General features: G+C 33.3%; 1 protein-coding gene across 1 annotated transcript; it reads left to right on the top strand.

The window, feature by feature from the left end:
• Positions 1-1137: 1137 nt before the first annotated feature.
• LOC149208183 (uncharacterized) lies at positions 1138-2076 on the top strand. The gene has a single exon (XM_089394030.1). It carries the CDS (start codon positions 1301-1303, stop codon positions 1850-1852), a length of 552 nt encoding a protein of 183 aa, XP_089250156.1. The 5' UTR covers positions 1138-1300; the 3' UTR covers positions 1853-2076.
• Positions 2077-13533: the final 11457 nt, after the last annotated feature.

The raw sequence follows: 13533 nt of genomic DNA, 5'->3' as shown, positions 1-13533 counted from the left end.
ATTTACAAAATATCCATATTCAAAATACACATAACTAATACTTTCAACTCTAACTCATTATCATCCACCCTTTCTTTCAACAATGTCCATTCACATGTCGCTATTCTTTCACAAACAATTATTATTTACAAAATATCCATTTCCAGAATACACATAACTAACTATTGCAATTGTAACTCATTATCATCCACCCTTGCTTTCAACAATGTCCATTCCCATGTCCCTATTATTCCCCACTCTATGCTATTCTTCCCCACTCTATACATGTCCCTATTCTTCACCACTCTATGCTATTCTTCCCCACTCTATGCCTTACGGCGTTTCCTTTGCAACATAAGGTGCAAATGCTAGTTAATAATATTGAAATGGATTCATCTAGGAGACATGATACATCGAATCCACATACTTTTATCTATTTTGTCAATTAAATTAGATATTTATCTAACATGCCGTTAAAATTGAACTAACTAATTTGAGTTGAGTAAGGGGGTTGGATTTGCCGTGTGTATTGAAATTGTTTTTTATTAACTTGTATTTTTCAAATCTAAAGATATAGGTTTTACCATTGGCAATGACGTTTCGAATAACGTCATTTTCATTATCACTCAGTCCATAAACAGAATACCGATGCGTTGCACCAGCACGCTTCCGATCCCAACGCGTGGCGTTGATCAATACTAATTCCAGTCCAAAATACAGATGCTATTCGATCTTATGATGTCCGTTGGTGTCAATTTCATGACTGGTCGTCGCAAATATGGCTGCTTCTGAGTTCTCGGTAGTTGTGGCCCGGGGAAAATACATGGAATTTCATTTGGAAAACATATAACGTGGCCCAACTTGGAACGCTTGAGTTCACATAGTGAATACGTGGACCAATGGCATCAACAAGAAAATTCCTCTAACGGTTTTCATGAAATCTCATGTTGAGAAAATTGCCATGATTCATTTTTTGGTTTTAGTATAATGAAATTATTTATAAAATATGGACGGGGAACGAAATCGTCGTGGATAATTCCTGGGCTTAGAATTCTAAACGCGTCATCAGATATTCGAGCTTTGGGGAAGAATCGTATATGTATAGTTCATATATATATATATATGAGCCCCACATATGATTATATGCTTATACATAGAATCCCATGCTTCATATGCACTGAGTAATTTAATTGCTCTGTGGTTTTCTCTGTTATATGACCTGGTGCACACTGCACATAGATAGGCTGCCAGGATACATCCGCGTTGAATAATTTGATCTTCATTTTGTTTTGCTACTCTATAGCCAGCCTGTTTTGCCTGAATGGCTGTTATTTCATGTCGAGTTTTGGAGTACAGACCGTTCTATGAGAAAACGACTCTATGCCATGGCAGGAATTTTCTTTCACGCAAAGCTGGAGGTAGCTCTTCTCTAAGGATTTATGTTTGGAAACGCAGCTACTCCAGTAACAGTAATGTATCAATTCACTCTGATAGTGAGAATGCTAGCGAAAAGCTAATGATAACAGGAAGAGAGAATGGTATTTTTCCTTCAAATACTCTGGAAAGAAGAGCCATGAGATGGTGGCTTCCTCTCCTTGATTGGTTCCAGGCTGATCAGGACCGGCGGGCAGACTTTCAAATAAACGAGTCAAAAACAAAAGGCAATGCCATCGATAAGAGTTCAGATGATATTGAAGAAGAAATGGAGCAAGTTTCAGCCAAGCGTTCCAAGTTTGTAAGGGGGCGTTTGACTCCAGAGAAGGCAAAGATACTGAGGAAAAACCTTCGGGAAACTTCTAGCCCTCGTGATATTATGTATCGTTCTGCCATTGCTTCTCGTCTTGCCTCACCAGATACTGAGGTTCACACCTGAATACTTTGATAAATAAAGGGTTTTCAGGTGTAAACTTATAACTAAGGTTTATCCTTGTAAATAATATAATTTACATAAACTCTTATGTTCAACAAAATCGTCAGCTGCATTTGTCTACCGACCACTCTATGGTTGGTAAGGAATAGTATTGTATCTCATCCATAATATGGTGGGCAAATGCAAACGCATACACAAGCCATGAATCGAATATTTTTTGAACTAAATTTAGATCGGATCTTTTACGAGATAGGATTTATCGGATGGATTTAAAAAATAAAAATGAAAAATAAGCTCAATTATTTCAAAATATTTTCATCTATATTGTAATCCTATTTAGTCAAGGATAAGTTATTGAAATCATTATATAAAATTGAAAGTTTTTAGAATGTAAGTAAATAGTTTTGTCATAACAACACTAGGGGTTTTAAGATGATATTTATTATAAGTTTTGGGTGAATTGTCTTTACGTGAGACCAAAAAAAATTGTGTATTATTTTAAATATTGTGTCTAAGTGTGTTTCAAATTTTTGTTTTAAAAATGGTCTCTACAAAAGCAATATATAACACAAGCGTTATTGTAGGAGACAATTTCATTTTTGTTTCCCTAAAAATAATAATTGGGATTTAAAAAGATATATTGTAACAATGTGTCTTTCACTCCAGCTACCATATCTCTAAAGACAATAAAAAATTGTTTAAAAACAATACAATATTAATTTTGCCTCAATTTTATCTCTTCATAGAAATTATAAAACAATGAATCTAGAAAAAATATCTCACCATTTAAATAAATCAATATATAGAAGACTTAATTAAAAGTAAACAACAATAATTACAATATCATTGATTAATTCATGTTAGGGCATAGTGGAATTAATGATTTTGTGGTACAAACATGCCAGCTTTAATCTATTGAGATCATCATCGAAGACTAGTCTAGATTGCTTCTATTGAAATTAGCATCGAAGTCTATTCTAGATTGCTTCTTTATGAAAGTCATAGTATCCAGTGCCATTTTTTAATCATTATACATGATATTCTTCTATTTATTTGATCCCCACTTCTATCTTTTCTCTTCAATCTCCAATCGAGACCAGTTTTCCCATTGTTACTTCAAAACTTGTCTTTTATTCAGTTCTACACAAAATTTCTCAACCGACACAATTATTCATAAAATAAATTCCCTACTAATATTAGCAGCAAAACATATATTTTGGTTACATTATATAAAACTAGTAATTTCGTGAGGTACAAAGGAACAGGGATAAGAAGAGTGGGAAAATAAATAGCCAAACAATGTTTCATTTATTCACTTTGCATTCTTCAATTTCTCATTGGAAAAAAATAGCCAAAGAATGTTTCATTTATTCACTTTTCATTCTTCAATTTCTCATTGAAAATGACATAACATGGAAAAAACTAAAAAAAATAACTCACATCCAACGTTGAATTCAATTAACAATATTGATTGGATAACCAGTTACCATTTCTCGTAGTTCATAAAAAATTTGAATCCCACTGAGCTGCAATACATACGTCTGATGTGCTCTGTAAATGATGTCTATATCTTCTCAGTATAACAGCATTCAGTCTTCTCTGATTAAAACCCATGGCATCGAATTTGTCACGACTAAACTGCTCCATTTCCCTAATCTCTATTAAGTATTTACCACTAAATGAATTTGTGTGAGACATCACTAAACACAGAGCGCTCACACACACATTAGAGTTCCCTTTAGAAGCATTGTGGACAGTAACATAAATTTCTACTTTCAATAGAGAGAATAAAAGTAGTATCTGTGCTTACTCCCTGCAGCTCGGAAGGAACATTGGAACATAGAAATCCTTTACATCAGATGCTTTCTTCTAAATTATTCAATCACAGAAGTGGTGTTGCTGAAGTTATCGTACTTATAACTGGGCTCAATCGGTTCAACCAATGAGAATTTAGAGGATTCAGAGAATTTGACAGCCACTCAACCTAAAATTTTCCAACCCATGTATCTATGAGCACAACATGAAAATAATCAGAAGAAATCTAATGGAATTACGGGAAGATGGAACGGAATTGTCATTGAAGCAAATCTAAAAGTGGCATTGGTGAATTCGTCATACTTATAAATGGGCTCAAGCATTTCAGCTGCTCATGATTTATTCAGATTTTGAAAATATGTCCTTTAGAATTTGCAAACCCATATATTTATGCACAGAACATAAAAGTAATCAAAAGAAATTGATTGGAATTATAAAAAGAAATTATTATTGAAGCAGCGAATCACAGATTGATTTGTTAAAACTAGGAACAAATTGGAAGATACTCGCGAAACTAATAAAGGGGAGCTTAATTTAATATCCTTAATTTCCCAGCATCATGACAGTGGCTTGGGGATTACTTCCAGGAGATCTATTGAAGGTTGATCCATCAATCACCCTAAGAGAATAAATCCCTTGAACTTGGTATTTATCATTGAGTACGTTGTTCACTTGGCAACCACCATGATAGTGCCACGAGGTACAAAAATTCATAATGATTCCATTTCCTTGTCATCGCTTTTATTTACAAAGGACATACCACCATTAAAAGGCTTTGTAAAAAAAATTGGGAATTGTTTAGTGAATCCTTTTTATGGTTCTCAATCTTTTCACACAATTTTCTATATGCTTTAGATGAAAAGAATCATTGAATCTGACATAAGGATCTTCATGCAAATCCTGAGACCTAAGACAGAGCCCCCGCCCTTGGATAGAAGCCCAACAACGAACTCAAAAATGCTTACAACAATAATATAACTACCAAAGGATTGATTGAATGTATATGTGTCTCGCTCTTCTTCATCTGGGCTGTAGTTACGAGGATCATAATTGGATGATGACTCCACCAAAATCTCTCAAAATCTTGTTGTATGCAGGGATCAAACCCTCAACCTCGCCATCGTAACCGTTGTTGCCGCCTCGCAACTCAGACGTCGACTTGGCCTTGACTAGGTTTTCTATCCAGTCTCTCGATCTCGATATGGATGAACTGTTGCACTAGCTATGCTCTCGATTATATCCGCAAGCCCTTGAGGTTAATACGGTAGCGTAACAGATGAATCGACAGGTTCGACAGTCACGGTTACACATGTGACTCTTTCATTGAAAAAAGGAGGACACGTGTCAAATTTTGATTGGTTGGAGGACCATAAAAATTAAGCTCTTTGATCGCGAAATGGAACAGTGTTTACATACCGAAATCCATAGAGAAAATGCCTTTCAGTGTAACAAGTCTGGGAGACAGATACAATACTTGCCCACAACGATGGAAAATAAATAGTGCCAATTGTTACTTCCGTAAAAAGTTTAATTTATAACCAAATAAAATTAATGCTATAAATAAAAGTAAATCTAAAGGTTACGTCTAGAAAAAATATGTTTCACTCGAAGTACCCATAATTGAACGTCCACTACTATATTGAGCTATAAACACAAATAAATCTAAAGATTTAGAATCGAACAGAGTATGAGATGGAATTACATCAATCCATTACGTCATTGAAAGTTCCAATAACTTAATGCCCACTACCATATTGAGCTCAGTCCTGATTTATTTTATCTTGTTTTCTAGTTTCTTATCCTCAACTAAGTTTCAACTACCCAACCTTGTCATTAGAAACTATGTTTTTCTTTTCTCAGAATATCTATACACACTACCCAACTTTGTCATTAGAAACTAGGTTTTTCTTTTCTGAGAATATATATATATATATACACTACTAAAAAACTTAACTTTATAAAAATAACAAATACTAAAATCCTGCCATACATGAGGCTAAACTGTAACAAAGGGTAGTAATTAGTCTCATGTATGGGTCTAAGGCTAGACACTACTTGAAATCTCATGACAGCATTTTAGCCACAATAATGATACTATAATATACCAGATTTCTTGCAAATATTAACTTGGTTGAAACCACATTTTGGTCTTGGAGTATAAACTAAAAATTTCTTTGATTGGCTAAGAGCTTATCTTTTTCAAATGTAAGGAAACAAATTAACAGCCCAAAACTCAAAGGCATTTGGAAAATATGGGAATCTATCCCCTTATAGACCACTAGTGGATTATTTCATGTGACCAAGTTGTGTGCACAAGATGATGTTACTACACAATAAGGTATTTAGATTGTATCATACATAAAATGATTTTATTTTATATAATTTTGTAACTATGATATCAAATTAAAACTAGCAAATCAATCTGTGCGTTAATCACATCATAACATTTTACATATACCAACAACCTCATTACCTTAGTCCATTGGGTAATGTGTCACTTGGCTAGTGGGAAGAGAGACAAGGGCATCTTTCCAATCATTCCAAGGCATTCCATTCATGCACTAATGAGCATAAAATGTTTTTATTTTATATAATTTTATAACAGTGATATCAAATTAAAACTAGCAAATCAATTCATGTGTTAATCATATCATAACATTTTACATATACCAACAACAACCTCATTACCTCAGTCCATTGTAATTTGTCCCTTGGCTAGTGGGAAGGGAGCCAAGACATCTTTGCAATCATTCCAAGACATTTCATCCATGCACTAATGAGCAAAGGCATTGTGGAAATGACAACCATTATAGTAATGTTAATAATCAATACAAAGAACCTGTAAGGATGCATATGAACTATTGCATAGGTAAATAGATATGCATCACCATATGGAACAATTCTTAGAACCAAAGATGAAAGTAATTAATAAATGAAAATTACATTGAACAAAAAATTAACTAGCCAAACCTTATCGAACTTGTGTGGCTACTAGTTAAACACGTCAATTTTCAAACTTGATCCTTGAACTATGGAAAACACAGTGAATTAAGCTATGAAGGGACCCCATGTACCATGAGTAAGGAGTAGCCTACATCCTCTCTAACATGTCCACACTACTCTCAACAATCTCAGGGTTTGGGAGGTTAATCTCGTCTCTAAGCTAGAAAAGCTATAAAAGAAAAGGGGGTGGGAAACCATTGGCTCCCTAACAAGCAACCATTTGGGTCCAACATTGATGGCTTGGAGTCAACCATTATTAACCCAAATCTTGATGTTACTAGCTAGGTCCAACTGATAGAAACCATGATGATCCACAATACAATGTTGTCCTCTACTCATCACTGCCAAATGTTTCCCGCAATGTGTTTATTCCTAGGCCACTACATTTATGGTGCACTACTTTTTGTATTAAATACACACACACAAGGGGTTAGCTCAACAAATTGTTGCCAATGTTAATGGGTATTTGGCTATGCGGGCAAGTCCCTAATTCAACTCCCCCTAGGTAAGTTGCAATAGGCTGTCAACCAGTTTACTATGGATGTCATCCATAATTGTTGAGAAACATCCTATGACATACTAAACAATACACCTAATTTGACTACATATTAGAAAATACCTCCAAAATTCACATTATTTAACCCCCTACCAATATGAACGCAATACAGCTTCCCAATTTAAAAAACCCTCATTTCACTCGATATTGTAGGTATCCATTTTTCATTAATATTTTTTATACCCCTTTATATTTCTTCATTAAGTTTGAGCTCCATTTTTTATACTTGCCAATATAAAAAGCCATTACCCCCTGTATATCCACCAATATATTATGTCATTTTTTCCTCAATATATATCTCCAAATATGAATTCATGTAGTATGGTATTGCTCCCCCAGTGAAACCCCATTGGTATATACCCTTGTCTAATAAGCCCATAACCACCTTTTGAAAAAACACCTCACTTGAATGGTGTAAAATTACACAACTCTATTTCTAATTGATATCATATCATCTTGTGATCTTCACAATTTAAGATACAAAGTGGTGTAAGCTTTTAGATACTTAATGTAGCACATTCTCTTATGATTTTCATGTTTCTCTTGTAAACACGTGTATTTATGTTTCTAGCACATGTGTCTAGATTTTATACACTTTCCTTAATATACTATATTTGTTCCTCTGTAGTGCACTCATAAAAACAATGTTTTAGAATTTGGATAATTCCATATTTTTTAGAATTTACACTCGGATATTCCACAGTTTTCATTTTTGCTTTGTCGACGTTTCGAGTCTAGACCCAGACTCATCATGATGATGAGTCTGGGTCTAGACTCGAAACGTCGACAAAGCAAAAATGAAAACTGTGGAATATCCGAGTGTAAATTCTAAAAAATATGGAATTATCATGATGAGTCTGGGTCTAGACTCGAAACATTGACAAAGCAAAAATGAAAACTGTGGGATATCCAAGTGTAAATTCTAAAAAACCTGACCATAGAAATCTACAATCCAATTCCATATTTCTCAACGCAATTACTTATATAACTCACAAGGTTTTTTAAACTTATAGAAGAATTGATTTTTTTCACTATCATCAATATATGACTAAAGTATATTTATAAATGTAAAATATTACAAATTAATGATTACATAATATTAAATTATTTAATTTTTATGAATATATTTTATAGCATTGATATTTTAAATTTTTTTGTTATTATATATATATATATATTATATAATCAATAAATTGTTAATAGTTTTTTGAGCAAACTCTATGAATTGTAATGAAATGTCCAACATTTCAAGTGGAAATTCCAATATTGATCATCATGAACAAATAAAACTGAATGAAGGATTCCATGAATTAGGAATAAGAGGATTATATAGGGTGATTAAAAGACGTAACCGTTGGAGGGAAAAAATCTATAAATATTGGAAACGGTTTCGAGATTATGAAAAATAGTAAAAATGGGATAGACATTAGATAATGAATCAATGTAATTATTATGATAAAATAAGGGTTTAATGATGGTATAAATATTCCATAAAATAAGAACAATATAATAAATATGTGAAATAGTTTCTATTTCACACAACTTAAAATGGTTTAATAATTAAATACAAAATATTTTGGAAAAGGGGAATACAATATTACTAAATACCAATAATTCATGTGAAGTGATAGTGATGACAGTAAAATAATGATGGGAGAATTTGAGAATAGAAACCGTAAATGAAAGGAGAAGGAATAGTTTCTATTTCACACAACTTAAAATGGTTTAATAATTAAATACAAAATATTTTGGAAAAGGGGAATACAATATTACTAAATACCAATAATTCATGTGAAGTGATAGTGATGACAGTAAAATAATGATGGGAGAATTTGAGAATAGAAACCGTAAATGAAAGGAGAAGGAAAAGATGGGTCAGCGTTCAAGAAGGAAAGTTGTTTACCAAATGGAAATTCAACTAATGACACAAAAAATTCTTCTGAGTTAGCTTCAAATCCCAAAGAATGGAATGAAAATAATAGTAAAATGTCATCCCACAATGAAGAGGGAACATAAATAAAAGGTGGAGTGGGGAGAGCAGTGCAGGGGAGAGATGGGTTAAAGGAAAATTAAGTTTGATGTTCAAGGGGGAATGAGAAATAAAAGAGAGCTAAAAGAAAGAGTCGGGGAGGGGGAGATTGACTAGGAATTGGATTAGTGGTCAAGGTGATGAATGAAGGGTTTTCAACATTGGCTACGTCTACATCCATCTTCTCAATTAAAGTTATCAAGGTGATTCCTAATTTCAAGAGCTTCATCAATGATCCAGGAGACGTAATGGGAAGATGATGCTAAGATTTTGGTTTATTTAAAGTAAATTAAGTTTTTAATTTTAAAGAATATTTAGAAATGGGATATTTAGAGATACAGCTATGGGTTTTGTCATTAATGTGTTCCTTTATATGATATTTAAATAATGCCCACTTTGACTAATGTAATCCTTTCCATAGGACCAAGGGATTTAGAGTACCCTTAATCCCATCATGGGATCAAAATAATTGATTAAGCATCTTGTAGGGATTTACTACAATCTTAATCTCCTTTTTCATTAAGGTTTCCGTAATGAGATCCATGGTGCCTTGAATCAAAGGAAGAGAAATAATATTGCGGGGCTAGGAGATGGTGGAAGTTTTATAAATTAGATTTTCATGCCGATGAACATATTCTTAATTCGAGAGATGGGGTATGTAATGCCTCTAAGTCTATGATTTAAAAAAACTTTATGACCAAGGTGAGTTAAATGTTAAGTTTTGGACAATTTTACTTTTGGTAATTTTATATCATGTATTTAATGACAATGTTTGATATTAAATGTGATATGAATTTGTGTTGTTAACTAGATATTACATGTCCTTAAGAATATAGCGAATAATAATGAAAAATGGTAATGGTTTGGAAAGAAAAAAATGTTAATGTTTTTCAAAGAGTAAATAATGATCAATCGAAAGAAAAATAGTTATTCAACAAAAAAAAGGAAATAAATGAATTGGGATCCCTGGTAGGGTGAAAAAGAAAACAAAAAACAGGACTCTCTCTCATTGGCTAGAGAAAGATGTCAGGAGAGATAAAAAAGAGGACATATTTTGAAAAGACAACCAGAAATAAGAAAAACAATAACAATGGGAGAGAAATGTTGTTCGTCTAGTAATATTGGGATTTTCACTATGGGAGAGAAGGGAAGTGAACGCCTCTACACCAATTCGAGATAGATGCTGGTAAACAATTTCCAATGTACCAGTTTTGCTAGAAACTTGTTTCCTCCAAGGAAGAAAACTGAATAGTCATTGTTGAACAAGACTGAGGGATAGTGGCTCGGGGGAAGCTAAGAGAAGGAGATTAGGTTATGGTTAGGTGGTCAAACAACCTTATCATAAATTATGTTAAACTTTGAGATAAGTACCCAATGCCTATAAATAACTAATGGATTTGTTAAATCATTGTTAGTTAGATAGCACACAAAGAAAAAGAACAAAGAAAAATAATGACTATGAAATGGGAACTCCCCAATGAGAACACTGTAGATATTTTTAGAGAAATAAAGAAAAAAAAACACTTGTAGATTTTAATCATACAATGCTTCCATATACTTTAATGAATTAAGTATGCAGGAAATAGAATACTATTAAAACACAGGTACAAGTTTACATCATTAGGCAGAGGAATGGGACTGAAGGATTCAGGAAGAGGGAGTGTCTTATAAAAAAAATTTGAATTTATTTTCTTTATGAAAAGATTATTTACCAATTGCTAATCATGTGGTTTTGGCATTGCAGCTACAAGATAAATTTATGATTTCCCTTTTCTCTGAAGAGTTAGTTTTAATTTGGTAAGAAGGCCCCTGGAAGGGAACCCTTCCTGCATAGGGTTAGTACCGAACTAGCTAATTTGTAAGCCCGACGGTTCAGTACAGTCCCAAGCTGGTTAGATTAAGGTATAATAAAAAAAATTATGAAGACAACCCATTCTGATATCTCTATTAAAACCATAGAAAAAAAAAAGATCGGAAAAGATTAACTAACACTGAAATGTCAATTATAGGAATTCTGAGAATATTCCAACCATAAGAAATAGTGTTGTAATCCATAGAATAAGAACAATATACAACAATTTCAAATAACCCACAATCATGAAAATGTATAGTAGGCAAGCTAGGAAAAGACAGAGTATGAAAACTCTACTTTTGTTTATTGAATAACAATTAGTAATTGTGTACTCCTTGAAAAGAATGAAAAACTAAATATAATTTGTCCACAGTAATATTGTTCATATATATAGATACAAATATTCTTCAAAAGCAAGTTCTTAGGGCTTGTGCCCAAAAGAAGATAACATATCGAGAAAATGGATACACTTAACAACTGAAGTCGTGATGGAGGAGGTCATAGCCAGGGTCCATCCCCACAATTCCCACATATACCGTTAGAGGTTGAGACCTGGGATTTCGAAACCATAAGGGTTTCTTTAAAAAAGATGAAAACCCTCAATGGAACCACTATAAATTGTAAACAAATCTTAAACCCGAACCCCTCAAAAATCAAGCAGTCGGTAGATTTTCTCTTTATTGACATAGGAGTGGCGAGCATGCACAATGGTTTTATTTTAATTTTTAAATAGATATTAGCACCTGCAAATGTTAACTTACGATAATTAACCAAAAATAACTTGGTGACCAGAATGGTAAGTCGCATACCCTTTATTCTCAAACCATGTTTCTCCTGCACAATAAAAATTAAAAGAAAACATGTTAACGTCACACACCGTGTGAAGTAAAAACTTCGAAAAATAAAACTCCAACATCGAAACCTTTTGAGGAGATAGAAAATGGGATTACGCACATATAAGGCATTAAGGTTCTAAAAAAATAAACCCTTACCTTCTTACAGTCGATATGAGACAACCATGTTGTATGGCTAGCTTTTGGATTCTTGTCATGCTAAGTAGTGACATGAATGTTGCACCAAGGAGCAGTAAGACCACTGTGAAGAGTAAGTGGAGCACGGTTCGTCATAAAGATGGAGTCAGAGTTTCTCCAACAACATACAAACAAAAAACTGCAAGTGAAGACCCTATTCCCTTCAAATAGTTAGAAAAACCTAACTAGAAAGAATCGTTACTATTGGAAGGAGGTGGCCATGGATGAATGGTTGAGATGTTCCGATCCATCCCATCTCTCGGTAACCTGTGCCCAATAGCTTAACAACTCATCCAAATTCCAGGTAGTTCAAAAATTTTAAAAATAATTTTGCATCTTAATGACTATGCCATGGTTGTCAAGCGTTGATATAGTCCTACATAATGATGTTGATAGGTGTCAATCAACCAATGTATGAACCAAACATCAACAATAATATAACGAGACTAAAATTTGTTGTATAAAAATAATATTACCATGTGTCATGCCAAGATCCCTGTCGGATTAGTAGTTATTTACCAATGTTTACACTTGGGTGGAAGTGCATTATAAGAATCTCTTAATTATAGGAAAAAGGGTAGCATCACATGAATATGTTTTGATTTTTATATAAGGGGTCCCCGCAAGTAAAGGTAGGTGTGTTAAGTATAAAATCTATGATTCGATGATAATAAAAATAAATTTTAATTAGGACTAAAATTATAAGTGTCAGTACCTCGCATCCTTGATCCATGGTTCCATTCTTTATGGATAAATGGACATAATAGGTATTTGATTGTTAGACAATTGTCATTATGGTGTAAAGGGAGTACATTGAAAATGAAAATTCATTGCTAGTCAATCTATCATTGCATTATTTCTCCAAGGTGATGCAAATATCTTTGAACCTCTTTGTTAATATTTACTCTTTCATCATTCAATTTTTAGAAGATGTGACTTAGTTGAATACCCAAATAAATAAATAAAATAATTCGAGTCTATTGGTGTGTGGTGGAGGAGACATTACAGGGTAACCATTGGTCATTTGGGAATTCCTTAAATGGGTTTTTTCTTTCTTGAAGAAATTGGGGTTAGAAATTAAAATTGCACGAGTGAATAGGGTTTTAAGAATGTAGATTTCTGAGCAAAGTGATGATGTAGTGGGTATGGGGATACTGTTATTTGTGCATATTGTTATTATAAATTTCGTTCATAGATCCATTCGAAAGACAAGAGATGAGGATGTACAACAAGGGAAGAGCTTGATCATTTTCTAGGTCCGTGGTGAATTGAATATGGGGGGAGATGTTGTTAAGATGTTCAAGGAAGGTGATAAGATTAGATCGGACATGAAGCTAGATGAAAAAGATATCATCAACAAAATGATACGAACTTTTTGATTTCACGTACCAATTGTCT

This window comes from Pinus tabuliformis, chromosome 1_2, assembly GCF_031772625.1.
Source record: "Pinus tabuliformis cultivar Carrire ecotype Pingquan chromosome 1_2, CPIR1, whole genome shotgun sequence".
NCBI lineage: Eukaryota > Viridiplantae > Streptophyta > Pinopsida > Pinales > Pinaceae > Pinus > Pinus tabuliformis.
This window is presented reverse-complemented; position numbering and strand designations above follow the sequence as displayed.

Bases quoted from the DNA above. Each gene is read 5' to 3' on its own strand.
- LOC149208183 (XM_089394030.1), top strand. From the start codon at position 1,301: ATGGCTGTTATTTCATGTCGAGTTTTGGAGTACAGACCGTTCTATGAG.